Consider the following 19502-nt stretch of genomic DNA (forward strand, 5'->3'; position numbering starts at 1 on the left):
AATAGCTAACTGTTAGCGAGAATGAGTCCTGTGAGTCCGTGACAGCTGGGTGCTGCCCAGACACAGCAAGAGACAGGCCTTGCCCCAGCTGGGATCAGGGCTGTCAGGGTTCCCTCCCCACTCTGATCTCTGGGGTACAGATATGGGGACCTGCATGAAAGACCCCTAAGCTTATTTCTACCAGTTTGGGTTAAAAATTTCCCCAAGGCACAAATCCTTCCTTGTCCTTGGACGGTATTGCTGCCACCACCAAGTGAGTTAGACAAAGATTCAGGAAAAGGACCACTTGGAGTTCCTGTTCCCCCAAAATATCCCCCCAAACCCCTTCAACCCCTTTCCTGGGAAGGCTTGAGAATAATATACCAACCAAATAGTTAAACAAGGTGAACACAGACCAGCCCTTTGGGTTTTAGGACACTAAAAACCAATCAGGTTCTTAAAAGCAGAACTTTATTATAAAGAAAAAAGTAAAAGAAACACCTGTGTCAAATCAGGATGGGAGGTAATTTTACAGAGTAATAAGATTGAAAACACAGAGGATTCCCCTCTAGGCAAAACTGCAAAGTTACAAAAAACAGGAATAAACCTCCCTCTTAGCATAGGGAATATTCACAAGCTAAAATAAAAGATAATCTAATGCTTTTCCTTGCCTTTACTTACAATTTTTGTAACCTTAGATGCTTATTTCAGATAGGGGTTTAGGAGAGGTTTTTTCCTGCCCTGGTCCCTCTGCATCCCGAGGGAACGAACACACACACACACACACACACACACACACACACACACACACACACACACACAAAACCTCCTACCCTCCCGCCCTCCCCCCGATTTGAAAGTATCTTCCTTCCCCATTGGTCCTTCTGGTCAGGTGCTAACCAGGTTATTTGAGCTTCTTAACCCCTTAGAAGTAAAGAAGGGATTTTATCCTCCCGTTAGCTGTATGTTTATGACAAGGGCCCTATTGTGCCAGGTGCTGCTAAGACACAGGAATGGACAGTCCCTGCCCCAGCTGGAATTGGGACCGTGTTATAAGTGGCCCTGCGAAGAAGCCAGCTGCAATCAGGGCCTCCCAGGGGAAAGGCAGACGTGAAAACTGATTCTTTACTGGATACAAATAAGTCATAGTTGTTAGTGGCCCTTTGTTAAAAAAGTAGCCGTGACAAAAACGACACATGAAAATCTATTTCAAGTAACAGCTTGTAAACAGGGGATTTTACAGTCAGATGCTTTTGGCTTTGGAGTGAACAAGTTACCTTTAATAGAACATCGTTATTAAGAGGTTATAATCACGTGGCATTGATTGACCTCGACAGAGACAAGGGTCCCGTTGTACCAGGCGCTGCTCAGACACAGCGACAGACAGTCCCTGCCCCTAAGAGTTTATAATGTAACTAGCCCAGGGCACCATTATTATCCTGATTTTTGGGGGGTAAGGAAACTGAGACTAGACAGATGCAGCAACTGGACCAACCTCACCCTACAGCATTTTTTAGCAAAACAGAGATTAGAACCCAGAGTACCTGGCCAGCAGCTTAGACACAAGCCCATCCCTCCACTCCTGCCAGCTGCTGCCCCTGAGCGTGACCATCCTGCCCATCTGTGAAACGAGTGGGTGAGAGCTCAGGCAGGGTAGAAGAGAGACTCTCTATGGGTGAGGGGTGAGAGGCTCTTTCCCCCGGGGGCAGTGGGGTTTGGGAGGGGGCAGGCTTTGAGACCCGACTGCAGAGGACTCTGGGATACCTCCCCTCAATGCAGCGCTCCAGCATCTCCAAGGCTTAGTTGACTCCGCCCTGAGTCCAGGCCAGAGCAGGGATTTGCACCCAGGTTTCCCATGCCGTAGGTCCAGCCCTGGGCCAACCCCTTGCCCCTTCTCTCCACACTGTGATCCCCCCTGCACTGGACGGGCTGGCGATGCCCAGCCTAGGCCCATGGCACGAGGGGGCTACTTCAGTCGGACCTTGGAATATTCAATGGCAGGGGCCTCCGGAGGCTCCCCCAGTTTGCGCTGCAGCTTGGAGAATTTGATGGAGGTGTAGCAGGGCCTGTGCTGTGGCAGCCCCATCCTGGACGCCTTTGGTCTGGTGGGTAGCTGGAGTCTTGTGATGCTGAGTGAGAAGCAACGCAGAGACTTGAATTCACCCTGGAGAGCTGACTGCATGGGCTTCCCCAGGCCACGTTTCCCCCACCCTCCGTATAATACTTGTACTCTGCAAATGTATTTCCTGCATTGGGTGTGCACTAGCAAGAGGTGTGGGATCGGGTGTGTTTCACACTCTGCATGCATGAGCTGTTCCCATGCCAGCACCAGCTCGGTTAATGCATTCACTGCCTCAGCTGCACAGGCCACGCATTAGCAAGATGCATGTGGGTATGTTCATTTCATGCATTACGAATGCAGGATTTCATCTCATGCATCTCATTGCAGAACAGGTTCAGGAAATGTATTTTCTGCATTTCATGCACCAAGCACTTGGGGCAGCCTTGGTTAAGTTAATGCATTCTCTGCATTGCCTGCACTGCCCATGCATTACCAAGATGCATATTGTTGTGTACATTTTATGCACTGGTCCTGCATGATTTGATCCCACGAATTTTGTGGTTCCATAGACTATGCTGATGCGTTTGTTGGAGTCATCAGGCATCTTTATTAGGCCTGAATGAACCAAAGTTATTCTATGCTTGCCCAGAGTGCCTCCATGTTAAACTGTAATCGACCTTACAGGCCAGTAACCGAGAATGGAATGTGTAGCAGCTAGTTATCAGTGCAGCACTGATACCAGGAGGCAATAATGAGGCCTGCTTGCACCTGGCTAAGGGGGGGGGGGCAGGATAACAAATCAAAGGGAGTAAAACAAAATAACCGGTCAAGAAAAAGTCACTAACGAGATGAATTGTTTGCTGCCAAGAATGATTTAACCTGCTTAGTGTAATTGCTAGCTGCATAATGTATCTGCTGTATGGGAAATAGGAGGGAGGGGGAGTAAGGGGGGAGTGGGTGGGTAATGAGAATGCTTAGCTGAAATCATGTATAAGAAGGGAAAAACGGCTTGCAGCTGTCTGCTTGATTTGAGACACCTCTGTCTCCTTGCACAGCTTTTGAGATCTCAAATAAACTCTGTCTGCTTCTCCACCTTGGTGTGTTTATTGGAGCGAAGCACACCGGGCAACGAACCACTGTTTGCTGCCTCGGGCATTCTGTGCCGGCAACACGTTCATTGCATTTTCTGCAGGGTGCATATATTTGCACCAGATATGGTGAACCCTGCATACATTGTCTGATCATATGCACCTAATACCATAGCAGGCAGCTGCAGAAATGCATTTCTTGCCCAGCTGGTGCATTCGGAAGATGCCCAGGGATTTACAGCATTGCAGTCACAATCTTGTCCCGTGCACTTTGCGAATGCACATGAATGCATTCGTTGCATGTCCTCCCCTCTGAGCGAGACCCGAGGGATGAGGTGCATTTTCTGCCCCGCAGGAGCCGATCCCACGCAGTTCAGGGAGCCCAGGCTGGTGGCAGGGGTGTATTTCTTACACTGGGCATGCATGGAGTGTCAGGTGCCCTGGTAAAACCTTGGCTTATATTCATGCATTCATTAAGGGGGTGGGAAGGAGAAGAAGTGGAGGGGGTAGAGAAGGGGTGGGGTGGGAAGGGCAGGTGGGCTTGGTCCCTGCTCCCCCAGGTACATAGCATGGGGATGCTGGCGACGGTGCTGTAGATCACGCTGGCCTCGTTGGCTGTGTGCTCCTGCCTAGCTCCCGTTAGCCGTCTCCCCGGCCTCAGCGCTGGGGGGGCACCCACTCCCGGTGCCGCAGTCTGCAGGGAAACGTATCAGGACAGATGCATGAGCCTGGGGGGAGGGGCGTAGAATAGCCTCGTGGGGAGGGAGAAAGGGGGACACCAGTGTGGGAGGTTAGAGTGCAAGGGACTGGGATAGGCCAGGGAGAGGGGTTGAGGGGAGATCTTATTGGGGGTGGGAGGGACTGGAATACCCCAGGGGCAATGGCAGGGGATCTCAGTGCGAACTGGGAGGGGCAGTTAGGGGTCAGGGAGGGAGACCTCAGACTTACTTCATCACACAGATCCCGAGAAGGAATAAGACAATGAGGACTCCCAGCCCACAGGCCGTGCCGATGATCACCCGATTGTCAGGCTTCTCTGAACCTGCAAAAACACAGAGACAGTGATTTTCAGACTCCTCACTGGAGCTGAAATACCCACGGCAACATGTTAGATTGGAGAGAGCCCCCCACTGATCCCCTAGCGCCTTACACTGCACGTGCCCATGCAGGGCCTGACTGGCGACCCGTAGGAATTCATTGCCCAGCACCGATACTCCCCAGCGTCCCCTCTGCTGAGATTCTGCAGCTCCAGGTGTCTGGCCCCTCCCTGGCTGGGGCTCAGGGACTTGTTCCTCTTGGCCGAGCTCAGGTTGGCATTGGCTCTGCTCCCAGCCTCACAGCTCAGGCTGAGGATGTCCTCCTGGGTCTCCAGAGACTCAATGTCACACTCAGCCTTCAATGGGGCCGGCACTGGAGGAGACGAGCAGGCATGTTAGGCCCCCCCAGAGATCCAGCCACCTCGGGTGGGAAACGGGGGCTGTTTACATGAGGAGCCGTCGCCCAGTGTGGAGACGTAGCCAGCTCTGCGGTTGGAGCACAATCTCGGTGACTTTCCATGGCAGCAGGTCCCTGTTGCAGAGATCGGTCCCTAACCCATCTCCTCCCCGCTGCCCAGCGCCCCCTTAATGCCACCCCGGGGTCTGGAGACAGAGGGAACCGTGCCTTCTCCCCTCCCCACCCTTCCCACAGTCCTGTGGCTGCCTCGGGCTCTCCCCTCTGGCAACAGATCAGCCTGGCCCAGCTGAGCCTGGTGCCTGGCCCTGAGCGTGGGCAGAGCGTGACTAGGAGGCGCTCGCTGATTCCCGGGGCTCGCAGCGCGGCCTCTCACCGGGGAGTCCGTTGCAGGTTTGGTTCCCAGTGGTGTTGGGGTGCCCGCTCGGGTCTGTAACACAAACCACACAGGGAGATCGGGGGCTGGACAGCACTGGGGGAGAGTCGCTAGTGATCACTGAGCCTAGACATGGCCCCTTGCTGTGACCTCAGCTGGGGGACGGGAAAGTCCCTGAAGTGACACAAGGCCCGTGGGGGGGAAGGGAAGCGACAGACCCGACTGAGCCCCACCCAAGAGGCGCCCGACAGAACCCAGGGGCCGGGTTAGGGCCGTGCCGGGGAACCAGAACCGTGGGAAATGGAAACGCAAGGACTATGTTTAGTGCCAGACAGTGACTGGGTCCTGTTAACACTCTGCCCCATATAGAGCATCCACCAATCCCGGCAGAAAGGGGACGGGGGGGAGGAGATGTGGTGGGACAGCCTGGGGGGATCTCAGGGGGAACTGGGGTGGCTGGTGTGAGGGGAAATCCCAACAAGTGGGGATTAGAATGTGGGGTGCAGATCACAGCACAGGAGGATTTTGTGGGCAGGTCAAGTCAGGGTAGAGAGGGAAGACTATTGCCCCTACTTAAAAGCCCAAAATGCTGGTAGCCTTCTTGGCAACAAGGGCACACTGTTGACTTGTATCCAGTTTCCCTCCACTGTAACCCCTAGGTCCTTTTCTGCAGAACTGCTGCCTAGCCATTCGGTCCCTAGTCTGTAACAGTAAATGGGACTCTTCCGTCCTAAGTGCAGGACTCTGCACTTCTCCTTGTTGAACCTCATCAGGTTTCTATTGGCCCAGTTCTCTAATTTGTCTAGGTCCCTCTGTATCCTATCCCTACCCTCCAGCATATCTACCACTAGTTCCAGTTGATGAGGTTGCAGTTCACACCATCCTCCAGATTATTAATGAAGATATTGAACAAAACTGGCCCCAGGACCGACCCTTGGGGCACACCCAGTGTGGAGATGTAGCAGCTCTGGGGTCGGAGCACAATGTTGGTGACTTTCCATGGCAGCCGGTCTCTGTCGCAAAGATCAGTCCCTGATCCATCTCATCCCCACTGACCAGCGCCCCCTTAATCCCACTCCGGGGTCTGAAGACAGAGGGAACTGGGCCCACTCCCTGCACCTCCTTCCCCACAGTCCTGTGGCATCCCTCAGGCTCTCCCCTCTGGGCAAGGACCAGCCTGGCCCGGATCAGACTGGGGCCTGGCCCTGAGCATAGGCAGAGCATGACTAGGAGGCCCTCGCTGATTCCCGGGGCTCGCAGCACGGCCTCTCACCGGGGCGTCCGTTCCTGGTCTGGTTCCCACTGGTCTTAGGGAGCCCGTTCGGGTCTGTAACACAAACCAGACAGGGGAGATCAGGGGGGCTGGACAGCACCAAGGGGGTCGCTAGTGATCACAGAGCCTAGACATGGCCCCTCGCTGTGAGCTCAGTTGGGGGACGGGAATGTTGTGTATTTGGTTGTCATGGTTTTTGTTCCTATGGCAACTGAGTTAGATTATTAGGGGATAGCCCAGCCAGTTTCGGCCGGTTGGGTGAGCTCTGTGTCTGTAAATAAAATGGTAGTTTGGTTAGCTGTCTGCTGTCTGGCCTCAAGTGATTTCTTCCTAAACCGGCTTATAGTGAGGCCTGATTTGATCCTTCACTTTATAAAGGCGGCCGCTGATTTTCCCTCTGCCTTGGATCTGCAGCGCAAGGGTCATGGGCCATTTAATGGGGGTTTGACCTGGGGCAGGGCAGGCCGAGGTCTCTGGGCACCGACCCTGGAGCATGTTTAGTGCCGGACAGTGATTGGGTCCTGTTAACACTCTGCCCCATATAGAGCATCCACCGATCCCGGCAGGAAGGGGATGGGGAGGAGACATGAGGGGACAGCCTGGGGGGATCTCAGAGGAATCTGGGGTAACCGGTGTGAGGTGTGTGTGGAGGAATCCCAGCAAGAGGGGACTGGAATGTGGGGGTGGATCCCAGCACAGGAGGATTCTGGGAGCAGGGCAGGTCGGGGGTAGAGAGGATCCCATAAGAGAAGGACCTGGGGGTGCGGAGGGGAGTGGGGGAGCCATAGCCAAGGGGGGCAGGAAGGGGTGAAGATCCCAAGGGAGAAGGGGCTGCACGGTGTGGAGGGAAGGGGCCTGGAGTAGAATTGGCTGAGGGTGCCTGGTGGGAGGTGGGGATCCCAGCACAGGGCTGAGTTGGGGGAGGGGCTGGAGGGCAGGGCTGGGGAGCCCAGGGGGGGATCCCAGAGGGGGCTGGGGGCCGGTGTGGAGGGGCTGGAGGGTCACTCGCATCCGACATGAAGCCGGATGGTTCTGCGAGTGGAAGGTCCCCGTGGTGGCCTGTAGGTGACGCTGCAGACGAGCTCTTTGCCGTGGTCCCCTGGGTCCGGGGTGAAGCTGAGCGTGGAGCTGTGGGCCCAGGTGCCGTTTGCCAGCTGGGCTGAGATGTCCCAGGCTCTGTCGCTGAACGGCCCCGTCCAGGTGACTTGGGGAGGGGGCCCAGAGCAGCGCCCAGGGGCCGTGCAGGTCACAGTCACCGGCTCCCCGGCCAGCAGCGTTCCTGGCAGCCCCCGCGCCGGCGAGATCTGGATCTCTGGCTCCTCCGTCAGCCCTGAGACACGGGGAGAGGGGAGAGAATCACTCGAGGACACGGGGCCTTTCCCATCTGAGGCGCGGCTCCGATCCGGCCCCAGGGCGGGGACTGGCTGGCTCAGGGGGGCTGTTGAGCGGTGTCATAAATGTAGAGGGAAGAGTAACAACTCTCTGTGTGCAGTAGCATCAAATCCCTCTTTGGCAGCTGCACTAAATCGCCTTCCCTGTAAGGGATTAATCAGCTCAAATAACCTAGTTGGCACCTGACCAGAAGGACCAATGAGGAAAGAAGAAACTTTCAAATCTGTGGGGGTGGGGGGAGGATTTGTTTGTTACTCTCTTTGTGGTTCCCTCTCTGGACAGAGGGAGAGACTGAGCAGGTACAACATCTCCTGCAAATATACCTGGAAAAATAGATCTAAAACCACAGACATTGTAAACCACAGAAATTGGAAGTAGGCGAGGAAAGGCGCTAGGTTATCTTGTGTTTTAGCTTGTGAATTTTCCTGTGCTACAGACGTAGTTTGATTCCTGTTTTTGTAAATGCGAAGCTGAGCCAGAGGGGAATTCTCTGTGTTTGAAATCTTTAATTTACCCTGTGAAGTTACCTTCCAAACTGATTTTGCAGGTGTGATTCTTTATTTATAGATATAAATAGAGTTAGTCTTTTCAGATTGATTTTCAGTGTCCTGAAGACAAAGAGTCTGGTCTGTACTCACATTGCTAACCAATTGGTTGGTATGTTATTCTCAAGCCTTCACAGGAAAGGGGGTGAGGGGTCTGGGGGGATATTTTGGGGGGATTGGGATTCCAAGTGACTCTTCCCTGAATTTTTCTATAAATCACTTGGTGGTGGCAGCAATAATGTCCAAGGACAAGGGAAATTTGTGCCTTGGGGGAGTTTTAACTGAAGCTGGTAGAATATAAGCATAAGGGGTCTTTCCTGTGGGTCCCCACATCTCTACCCCAGAGTTCAGAGTCGGGGGGAACCCTCACAAGCGGTGACTGCGGCTGCTCTTACCTGGCACGGAGATCGTGAGCGCAGAGTCAGCGCCATCGGAATTGGAGCGGTAAGTGTGTTCTAACAGGCCTTTCTCGAAGCTAAAGAAATATCTCCCCGCATCCGTCCGTCGGGCATCACTGATTTGCAGGGAGCAGTCGCCGTGCGCTGGATCCCCCGTCAGCCGGAACCGGCCCTGGGTCTCCTGCGACACCCTCAGGTTGGTGGTACTGGCGGCCACGGGAAGATCCTGGCCCCCAGTAGCAGGCTCCTTGTACCAGTATCCGTAGAGATGGGCCGAGGGATTGTCGGTGTCATAGGAGGCTGGGAACGTGAAGGTGCAGGGGATGAGAATGCAGAGACCCTCCTGCACCGACACCGACTGCAGCACCATAAGGGTAAATCCGGGCAGCTGGGATAGGGACCCTGCAGGGGACAGGAAAGGATCAAAGTGGGGCCCATAGAGAGGAGAGACCAACCCTGAGCTTCCCCAGAGCTCTGCCAGTGCCCCTCATTCCCAATCTGCAGCCCCCTGCGAGCCCAACCCTGGGTCCTTGACCAATTCTCACTCCATTTAGTTTCCATCCCTCCCTACGTCGAGCCCCCTGCTCGCTCCCTGTCACTCAGCGCCCCCTAACACTGCACTAGAGCACTGGGGTCCCCTCCCCCTCTGGCCAGTCTCCCTTCCAAGTTCTAGAACAGACCTGGCCCTGCTTAGCGCAGGTTCTGCCCTTCCCCCTGCCCTTGGGCTGCAGGTGCTGCTTACTTACCCCTCCAGAGCAGGGCGATGATCAGGACCCTCAGTGTGGCAGGACACCTTGCTCTCCAGACGGGGCCCTGAGGCAGGAGCTCCCATTCCCCGGCGTCCTGCTGTGACAGACCCCTCATCAGGTCCCTGCCCATGACTGGGGCATCCAGCTGGGACAGACCTAGAGACAGACTGGGGATGAGAAGTGTGAGAGCAGAGGCTGTTTGGGGGGAGCAGATCTGATGGGGGGACCTTCAGTGCTGGTGGGCTCTGCAGGGGGATGATCTGGGGCTGCTGGCAGCGCAGTGACTACCCAAATCACCAGACGGTCCTGAGAGATCGTAGGCTAAAAAAAATCCTGACATTGGTGAAAAACCCTGAGATTTTCTCTAAGACTCATGATAGCGGCCAGAAAATACTGAGCTGGTGACAGAAGATGGTGGGAAGGCAGCGCTGCTCAGTGCCTGCTTTGCTTCAGTCTTCCCAGGAAAAACAACATGTGAGCGGGGAACCAGCGAAGTTACCATGGACAACAAAGGGGAAGGGCTGCAGATCGGGCTAAGTAAAGAACACGTCAGAGATGTTCCAGCCAATTTGAATGAATTCAGATCAGTGGGGCAGGAAGCTGTTCAACCCAGGGGGCTGAAGGAATTAGTCGAAGAAATCTTGGAGCCACTGGCAATAATATTTGCAAAGTCACAGATGCCAGGAGACGTCCCAGAATATGGGGGAAGGGCTAACAGAGGGGCCATCTTTAAAAGGGGGAAAAGGAGGAGCTGGGGAACTATAGACCAGTCAGCCTGACCTCGACACCTGGAAAGCTCCTAGAGCAATGTATAAAACCTTCAATTTGTGAGGACGAAGGGGTGATCACCAGCATGAATTTACCAAGAAGAAATCCTGCCAAACGAGCTTGGTTTCCTTCTTTGACAAGGTAACTGGTTGGGAGCTGGGGGAAAGCGGTGGTCATAATGTAACTGGACTTCAGCAAGGCTTTTGTCACCGTCCACATGAAATTCTCATAAGGAAGCTGGAGAAGTCTTCTGAAGAAACTCAAATGTGAAATTGCGGAACTACTAACTCTCATTTAAATCAGCTTTTGTAACTGATGACTGGAGGAGAGCTAATGTGACACCAATTTTTAAAAAAGCCTCCAGGGGTGATCCCAGCAGCTGAAGGCCAATACATCTAACTTCAGTGATGGGCAAACCGGTGACCCAGAGGCCCAGCCCATATTGAGAGCCATCCGGTTCGGCCCATGGAAGGACAAAGGCCAGAGGAGAGATGGCCCAGGAAGGCAACCGGTTTTGGCCAGTCAGAGAACAAAGGACAGAAGAGAGGGGACCCAGCTGACCTGTTTGCCCAGGAACAAAGACAAAGGGTGGAGGCGGGGCTGTGGGGGAGGGGATGTGGGTGCTTGGCTGGAAGGAGGTCACTTCTGGGCTGGGGAGAAAGAGGGGCCTGAGCTACCGGGACAGGGTCAGACCCAGCTGGATGGTGCTGAGGGTTGCTAGACCCTGTAACCATAAGGATTAATTTGCTTGCTTGCATAGATGTATCTTTTCTTATGAATTTTAGTATTTGATGTAATAGGTTTATAGATTTATATTAAAAATAAGTTTGGCTGTAATGCAAGAGACCTACAGGCCAAAACCCTGTGTGTTAAGCTAAGGCAAAGTTAGCATATTTTGGGACCCTTTACCCAGAAAAGTAAAGATGACTGACATTTGTTACCCAAATAGATAAAACACCCACGCAGATGTCTAGAGACCTTTACCTAAACCGATAGACAATGAAGGATGGCAAAGGGGATTTTTCAAAGTTGTACCCACAGACTTAACAGGTACACTGCAAGTGCGTACATATCTGTCATCCATACGCACATGCATACTAGCCTTTGGGGTAAATGTACCCTAACATTTCTGTGGGGGAAGGATGAGATTTGGACATAAAGAGGAAGGATTTCCGGCATTTGTCCTATAAAAAGGGGATTCATTTTGCCATTTCAGATGCAATCTATTCACCTACCTACTCTTCAATGTCTCCATCTTCAACAACGAATCGATGCTCCCCATCTACCAGGGCCGGCTGTACTGTTTTTGCTGCCCCAAGCAGTGCACCAAATTGCCGCTGTGGACAGCAGGGGCAGTCCACATGCCGTTAGGGTGGCACACACGTTTCCGCGGCGGCGGCAATTCGGCAGCAGCTTCTGTCTTCAGCCAGAAGACAGAAGCTGTGCTGCTGTGGACAGATGAACATAGAAGCTGCTGCCAAATTGCCGCCGCTGCGGAAACGCGCGTACCGCTCTAACACACACGGACTGCCCCGCCATCCGTGGCGGCAATTCAGTGCGCTGCTTGGGGGCAAAAACACACGGACTGCCACCCTTTGCAGATTGCTGTCCCAAGCACCTCAAATTAGTGAGCCTAAACCCATTCTAATTAATATGCATAATAATTATTATAACTATTATTAATTAATTAAAATGGTATAAAATTAAATTAAGTTAATAAATTAAATCAACATTACTAACACACCTCAAATCAGGCTACAGGCTGGTGAGCCAGGCAGGAGTTTCGAGGAGTCCGTGACAGAAATTTTCAGGGATTCCAGGCATCCTTAGACCCTTAAGAAATCTCACCTGAGGCAAAAGTAAATGGTTAAAATTACAGAGAATTACAAACTGTGTGCCTCACCCTCTCTCTCTGCAGAAAAACAGAAACCTAATTTCCTGTGACTTGGCAGCAGTCCCCCTTGGCAGCAGTCCCAGTATTTCCGGGTTTTGTGGGTTTGACTTAAAAGTATTTGTGGTTTTGAATTAGAAGTTTAATTTTAAGGTTTTTTTAATATAATACTGCAGGATAAAGTAATAAGAGTTTTTTACTAAAGTGATATTATTTAAAGTGATAAGTGCGTTTAAGGGGTTTTGTAAAGGTTGAAGTTATAGGGAATGGTACCGATAAGACATTAGCAGTAGCACTGGATCCGATGACCCACACTCGTGGTGGTGGTGGCGGGGAGTTGACAAAGCAAGGAATTAATTGCTGCTAGAAAGGCCACAATAAGGTATCTTTGAACTGTTCAAGTTCTGACTTATCTCAGTCCCCTTAACTCTCCCTCACTGCACCTCTGATCCATCTGCCTCAGTATTCCCCAGTGCAGAGGAGCGGACTCACCCCTGCAGCGCCTCCCACTGGTGACTCCTGGGAATTAGCTCGTTCCAGCTCTGGAGCGCCCTCTGCAGGCCGGTGATCCACCTGTCCTCTGGCCCCGTGTCACTCCCAGGACCCTGGAGCCCTTTTCCATGGGGTGCTGCCCCCTGGCAGTAACTCCTCCCAGGGGAACCCCCACCCACTAGCCTCACCTCACCTCAGTATATGGCTACTGCCAGTCATTGTCTAGCCCCACGCCCTGGGGCAGGCTGCAGTATCAGCCACTCATCACTGGCAAGGAGGGTTTGGACCTGCTGCCTTGGCCTACCCCTGGGCTGCCCCCTGCAGCCCCCAGTACCTGTTAGCCCAATGCTAGGCTGCATCCTGGGGCTTTCCAGACTGGAGCTCCCCAGATCCTCTGCCTTTCCCCAGCCCTGCTCCACTCAGGTACCCTGTGTCCAGCTCCCTGCAGCCAGGCCCTTCTCCCTCTGCAGGCAGAGGGAGACTGTCTGGGCTCCTGGCTTCTCTGCCTCTTATAGGGGCCAGCTGGGCCTGATTGGGGCATGGCCCTAGCTGAGCCTGCTTTCCCCAGTCAGCCGAGGCTTCTTGCCCCAGCCCCAGCCCTCTCCTGGGCTGTTTTAAGCCCCGAAGGCCAGGAGCAGGGTAACCACCCTGCTACACCCAGTATTTGGCAGGTCCTGAAACAGGGAAAAGACCTCTCCATTTGCTACAAGCCTTCAAGGGAAGAGAGGGAACGTACCTCCATCCCTCTCTTTTATTTACTTGGGATTTATTGAACAAAGTGTAAAAAACCGGATGGGGTGTTATTTCCTGTTGTTTCTGTGAAGGGGCGCCTTCAGTTTCAGAGTAAAGCAACAGAGTATTTATTCTAGTTTATTGAATAAGCTAGTAAAGTTGTAAAATTGAAATGAGTTCTCTATTTCGTGTTAAGAGTGTTAAGAGTGAAGCAAGGGCGAGAGTAGAGTCTTTTGGAGTTGCCTGTAGTCTGGCTTTAGAAAACTTTGCCAGAAAATCTATTCAGGAACATGGAGGAAGATTAGAACAGCTGAATAACAAGATGATTTCTGAGCATAGTAACCCGTGGGGTTTTGTAAGTGAGGGCTTTGATGAAGAAACAGAGTGAAAAAAGAAAAGGGCTAAATTGGTAAAGGGAATAGCTGTTGAATGTCTGTTTGTGGCTCGTAGTTCGCTGGGAAAGAAATTGAATAAAAAAATAAAGTGACTCAGGGAAGCTCAGCAAATGCTGGCGGCCTATAGAGTAGACCGTGGGCAGATGTTGGAAAAGATTAAAGAATTAGAAAGGGGAGAAGATGTGGTAGGAGGAGGATAAAGAATCGATTCCCATCCCTATCAGTATGGTGGAACCGACAGAGGTAGAAAAACCTACAGGGCAAACAACCAGAAGTAGGGCAAGAGAATTCGCTCAGGCTGGTACAGTACCTTTATAAGCGCAGTTGGAGATTGAGTCTGAAGATCCACGAGGAGAGTCAGAAGAGGAAGTTGGCAGTGCAGAAGCTGCCAGCAGTCTGTTGATAGGAAAAGGAAGCCCTGAGGTGGCACCACAGGAGGCGGAGATGAGTGTCCTGGAAAAAGAGGCTTGTAATGCAAAAGAGGAGATGAGCTAAGCAAAGGGGGAGGAAAAATCCTCTCCTCTGTTAGTGTCTGCCCCTGAGAGTGAAGAGGCAGTGCCTTTAGAGACTGTCATTGCTCAGGGATTAGAAGATGCAGTGTCACGAGTGACACGAGTAGCTAGTGCCTGTGATGTAGTAATCTCTAAATTACAACATAAAGAGCTATGACAACCAAGGAATAGAATTCCTGCTCCTCCACTCAATATTACATTAGCACCATATAGGGTAGAAGATCCAGTCCCTTTGGGTGGACATTTATTGGCATTTGGGCAATCAACATTGCCTAGATCCCAAGAATTCTGTGGGCCCTCTACACTCCTCTTGGTATATGCTGGTATCCCCTGGTGTACCGGTAGAACGCCCTACTATACCAGACTTTAGCGAACTAAGGGATGTCCTGCATCAGCGTGGAGATGCCCTGAGTGTAAGACAGAGGTTTTATGGAAAATTATCCTACATATCCAGGATTATGTCCAGTGAAAAGTTCTGATGGCTCAGATGAAGAAAATGTAAATTTAGGTAGAAGGAGTCGAGAAATAGAAATGATAGATTCAAGCTCAGATGGAAGCCAAGATCCTGATCTAGAAGGAGGAGCTTCAGATTCTAATTCTGATTGTCCTGTAGCAGTTGTTTCAGATATTAAGACCTTAGACCTAGTAGCTAAGCAAGTAGGAATGATGGAGGATTCTTCAGTTGCAATGCATGCCCAATATGTGCAAGAGACAGCAAAAGTATTTGGCTGACCTAGGGAAGATTGGGTTAAAATCTTACAACTCACAGTGAATTGAGCATCATGGAGTACTTTGCCACCTGAGTATAGAATAGAAGAAAAAACATTTAATGAAACAGTAACCCTATCGGAACATAATCAGCATCCGTGGCAAGCTGGAGTGGCAATTCTGTCTAACCTAAAGCAGAAAACTAATGAAACTCCACATCAGTTTCATCTTGCTTAAGTGCAGTCTGGCAGTCACATGAAAGAAGAAACAGTCGAGCCACCATACATTAGTTTGCTGGTTAATAACTCTCCTCCCCCGTTATGGGAAATAGTTAATATGCACATAACTAATGATACTTCTTTAAAGAGGCTCTAAATTAGGTTGGCACGGAAACCCTTTTGCAGTACTTCAGGAACCACAGACTAATCCCACTGTGAGGATTGAGGGACCTCGATCTCAACCAGGGTTAGGACAAGGGGCTCCTAAATTCCCTAGGTATCAAGGTTGGCAAAATGCCCCTAACCCACGTAATAACCCTGGACCTTCGAGTAGCCAGGCCCCTCGACAGGGTTCTGCGTTTGGATCCTATGTAGGGGCCCAGAACCATGTTCCTTTCTTTTCAGATGCTGCATAGAACAATTCACCTCTGCAGTGACCCAAGTCACCACCTCCCCACAAAACTGAGTATTTTCTTGTAAGGATGTTTAGGACAGTACAGCAGATGCTTGAGGGTCAACAATGGGATATCCGGGAACTCCGTGCCTGTGTGAATGAGCTGATGATGGAAGGCTAAGGCCCAGCACCCTCGAACCATCCAGTAGCCTCCGCTGATCCATTCCTTCTCCCTGGTGGACAGACTCTCCTCCAGAACTGACTGCCTATGAGGAGATAGAGGAAGAACCCATAGATTATTTGTCTGCATATGGTGTATGATGTCAATCAACCCCGAGCATAATCATAACCCCTTTAGGCAGGGATGCAAGCGGGAGTCCCACAATATGTGCAGTGGTAGGGGGCCTCAACAGGAATTCTATTATAGATACTGAGGCAGCAATTAATATTATCCATGTCAAGGATCCTAGATCCTCTCCTCTGTCATCAGGGTGTACAAAGACACTTGCAACTTTTGCAAGTAATCAGGTTGTTACCACACTTTCTATACCCCTTGAAGTACAGATAGGTCACCTAAGAAAGGTTCATACCTTTGCATGGATGAAATTAGCAGACGCAAATAATCGTCTATTGGGAACTGATTTCTTATACAAACAGGGATGTGTTCTTGATTTGTGTAACCAATTATTGTGTCTTTCTGTAAAACAGGCAAAGGATGACTCTCCAGTAGTCATACCCAAGTGTGGCATGGTGTCTCCAGTGGAGGACTCTGCACCTGAGGGGTATGATTTGAACAAAATAGTGGCTAAGCATGCTGTGGAAGCCAGTAAATAATTAACAAGGTTTTGAAGAGATCTTAATGAATGTTAGTTAGCATGAGTTAGGTTAACTGTGACCCTGGTGACGTGAGGAAGCAAGATAATGTAAGACAGAGTGAATTGTGTGAAAGTTATTACGACCTTGCAATGTGCAGTCTTGCAGTCTTGTTTTTCTAGTGAGATAGCAGGAAAGCTTATGTATAAACAAAATGTATTTGTTGTTTTTTACTGTCTGTATTATTGCTAGAAATTGTCTGTAAAAGGTATAAAGGCTTGCTGTGATTGTTTACCAGTTGAGAGACCTGTCCAGGACCCTGTGTCCTATGGCACTCTCTCCCTCCATGGTAATTACTGGAGAAATAATAAAGTATTTGATTTTGCTGCATCCAAACAAAAAGTGAGAACTGAGTTTTTCTTCGACAATGCAGACCAACCTGAGTTACAGGTGTTACTTTACACGCATGCCCTTTGCTAAACACAAACATGATTGTGGATGCATGGCAGTCACTATTGTTGTGGAAGGAGGAGAGATTTCAGCCCCAAAACAGTATCCTTACCCAAAACAAGCAGATCCATACATAGAACAGATTATCAAGTCTTTGCTGACATAGGGAGTAGTACGTAGATGTACTTCCACTGCTATTTCTCCTATTTGGCCTGTAAAGAAACCAGATGGTTCGTGGCATCTCACAGTAGATTACAGATGCCTGAATCAGGTCACACCCACTTGTGCCCCCACAGTGGCCAAAATGCCAGATCTGATCAAATCCTTTGACCCAGAGGCTGTGTGGTTCACTGTCCTTGACATCAGTAACACCTTTTGGACATTGCCATTGGCCCACATTTCACAGTACCATTTTGCATTTAGTTTTCAGGGAGTGTAATATTCTTGGACACGTTTACCCCAGGGGAATAAAAACTCTCCAGCTTTATTCTCACATAGTTTCTACCATGTTGGGAAACAAATGGGTTTACATCTTCTGATGGCACACCTATTAGGTATGCATCGCTGATGAAATATTACTCCTAACCAATCAGTGTAATTACTCTACCAGGGCAGTCAATTAAAGTAAAAAAAGTGAAAGCTCACTGGCAATTAGACCCTTATGCTATAGAAAATGATAAGGCTGATAAATTGGCCCAAGAAGGAGCCCGATCAGGGGAATTTTGGAATGGAAAAGATCAGGAGTATTCTGCTACTACCCTAGTCCTAAATGTCCTATAGCTGCAACTAAATTGGTACAACCCAATATACCAGATTTAAAAGGTATGCAAAAATTGGATAAGGACAACATGAAAGTAATCCTACAGCTTTCCAAAACAGGAAAAGAAGGGTCATTATCAATAGACCCTTTGTACAAAAGACATGAGCATCAGTTACAGGTAGTAGATGGAGTTCTCATGTATACAGAAGGTCCTTTCCCTGTGTGGGTAGTTCCAGCTCACCTATGGAGGGAAATGATGTACATGGTCCATGATACTCCTACAGAAGGACACCAGGGAGTGGACAAAACTTTCCAACATCTTGCATCTTGTAGGATGGTGGCCACTTAGGATGGATGTGCAACAATATTGTGAAAATTGTCTGGCATGTGCCCAAGCTAATCCAACTCCATCCAAAAGAAATGCGCCACTAAAATCCCATGTGTATGAAGGTCCTTGGATGGCTTTGCAGATTGACTTTGTAGGTCCTTTGCCAAGGACCCAAAGAGGTAACCAATATCTACTGGTGATTGTTGATCCTTTCTCAAAGTGGATAGAGGCATTTCCTCTTAAAGCCAATACTGCAAAAGCCACTGCCAGAGTCTGAGTAGAACAAGTCTTCTCTCGCTAGGGGATCCCTGCAAAGGAAGAATCTGACCAGAGATCACATTTCACAGGACAGTTCTTTAGGGATTGTCTTAAATTAATGGGAGTCCCCCAGAAACCACACATCCCATATAGACCACAGTCATCTGGGATGGTGGAACGAACCAATCGGACTATAAAAGTGATGTTGAGGAAACTGGTTGCTGCCAATGGATGTAACTGGGACACCCTCATGCCTCTAATTTTAATGGCATTGAGGCAACACCAGCTGCATCTACTGATAAAAGACCTTTTGAAGTGATGACAGGCTGAACAATGCGATTACCAGAACACTAAATTTGGCACACTAGTGGCACTCAATTAGAGGAAATAAAAATGGATACCTACTGCAGAATCTGCAAAAACATTTAAATCAAAACCACTTCCAGGTAGCTGCCAAATTGGGAAAATCCAGACATAAGGCAAAGGTTTACTTTGACATAAACCAGAAAGAGAATACTTGGTAGGGAGGAGACCAGGTAATGTTGTTATCATATAAGTCACCAAAACATGGGTTATGTAACTGATGGATCGGACCTTTCCAAATCATTGATAAACTCAGTTCAGCAGTATATAAGATTAGAATAAGAGGAGGAAAGCATAATAAAGACAAAATTTACCATGCTAAGCAGTTAAAGCTGTATCGATTGTCCAGGTCACGGGAGCAACTTCCTCCTTAGGATTTAAGTAAACAACATTAGATGAAACCGTGACAACTACAGCCCAGCAGATTGCAACCATGAAATTGACATTGATATTTCTGACTTATTACACCCTTATTGCTGCTCTAAGGGTAGGACTTTGCCAAAATCTTGAATTTGGTACTGAACCATTGCAACCCCAGGAAACCAGACGACCCAGTCGTGCCCAATTGCCTGAGCACAAGCAACACAATATACCAACAAAGAAGGAACGGACTATTATCCTCAACCCAGAACTTATCTACAATTAAATCAACATTACTAACACACCCCAAATCAGGCTAAGGTCTGGCGAGCCATCCAGGACTTTGAGGAGTTGTGAGAGGAATTTTCAGGGATTGAGAACTGCCCTGAGAACTGCCTGTGCTGAGTTCAGATGTTCAGTAAACCTCCTGTGTTATGCTGGCTGAGAGTCACTGCAGGGTAGAGATCGGGGGGTGTTGCTCCCTCTCGGGGTGGAGGCTGTGGGTAACCATAGGTAGAGGACTCCCTGAGGGGGCTGACGGTGAGAGACAGTCAGGCTGAAGGCTCAGGGAGGTGCGGTTCCAGGAGATGCAAGAGCCCAGCTCTTAACCCCCCAGAGTGTGTGTGACCCCGAGAAGGGCTGTCACACTGAAGGGGGGTCCTCCCAGGGACCATAAGGAGCCGAGAGAGCCCAGGGCCTTGCAGTCTGTGACACAACCCAGATCTGGTGTAATAGGTTTAATACAA

General features: G+C 50.2%; 1 protein-coding gene and 1 long non-coding RNA gene across 2 annotated transcripts; both read right to left on the reverse strand.

The window, feature by feature from the left end:
• Positions 1 to 832: 832 nt before the first annotated feature.
• On the reverse strand, positions 833 to 4666 carry LOC120390232. The gene is made up of 3 exons (XR_005591039.1): positions 4280 to 4666; positions 4078 to 4171; positions 833 to 3823 (listed from the first exon to the last, which is right to left on the reverse strand). It is a non-coding gene; the product is annotated as an uncharacterized LOC120390232 (long non-coding RNA).
• A 2565-nt stretch (positions 4667 to 7231) lies between these two features.
• LOC120390585 (sialic acid-binding Ig-like lectin 12) lies at positions 7232 to 14890 on the reverse strand. The gene is made up of 5 exons (XM_039513318.1): positions 14872 to 14890; positions 11827 to 11930; positions 9312 to 9470; positions 8563 to 8967; positions 7232 to 7560 (listed from the first exon to the last, which is right to left on the reverse strand). The coding sequence occupies exons 3-5, from the start codon at positions 9442 to 9444 to the stop codon at positions 7232 to 7234; spliced, it is 867 nt and encodes a 288-aa protein (XP_039369252.1). The 5' UTR covers positions 9445 to 9470; positions 11827 to 11930; positions 14872 to 14890.
• Between the last annotated feature and the right edge of the window lie 4612 nt (positions 14891 to 19502).

This window comes from Mauremys reevesii, linkage group 24 (genome assembly GCF_016161935.1).
Source record: "Mauremys reevesii isolate NIE-2019 linkage group 24, ASM1616193v1, whole genome shotgun sequence".
NCBI lineage: Eukaryota > Metazoa > Chordata > Testudines > Geoemydidae > Mauremys > Mauremys reevesii.

Bases quoted from the DNA above. Each gene is read 5' to 3' on its own strand.
- LOC120390585 (XM_039513318.1), bottom strand. From the start codon at position 9,444: ATGGGCAGGGACCTGATGAGGGGTCTGTCACAGCAGGACGCCGGGGAA. The intron at 8,968-9,311 runs GTAAGTAAGCAG...TGTCCCCTGCAG, and splicing joins CATCGCCCTGCTCTGGAGGG to GGTCCCTATCCCAGCTGCCC. The intron at 7,561-8,562 runs GTAAGAGCAGCC...CCCGTGTCTCAG, and splicing joins GCTCACGATCTCCGTGCCAG to GGCTGACGGAGGAGCCAGAG.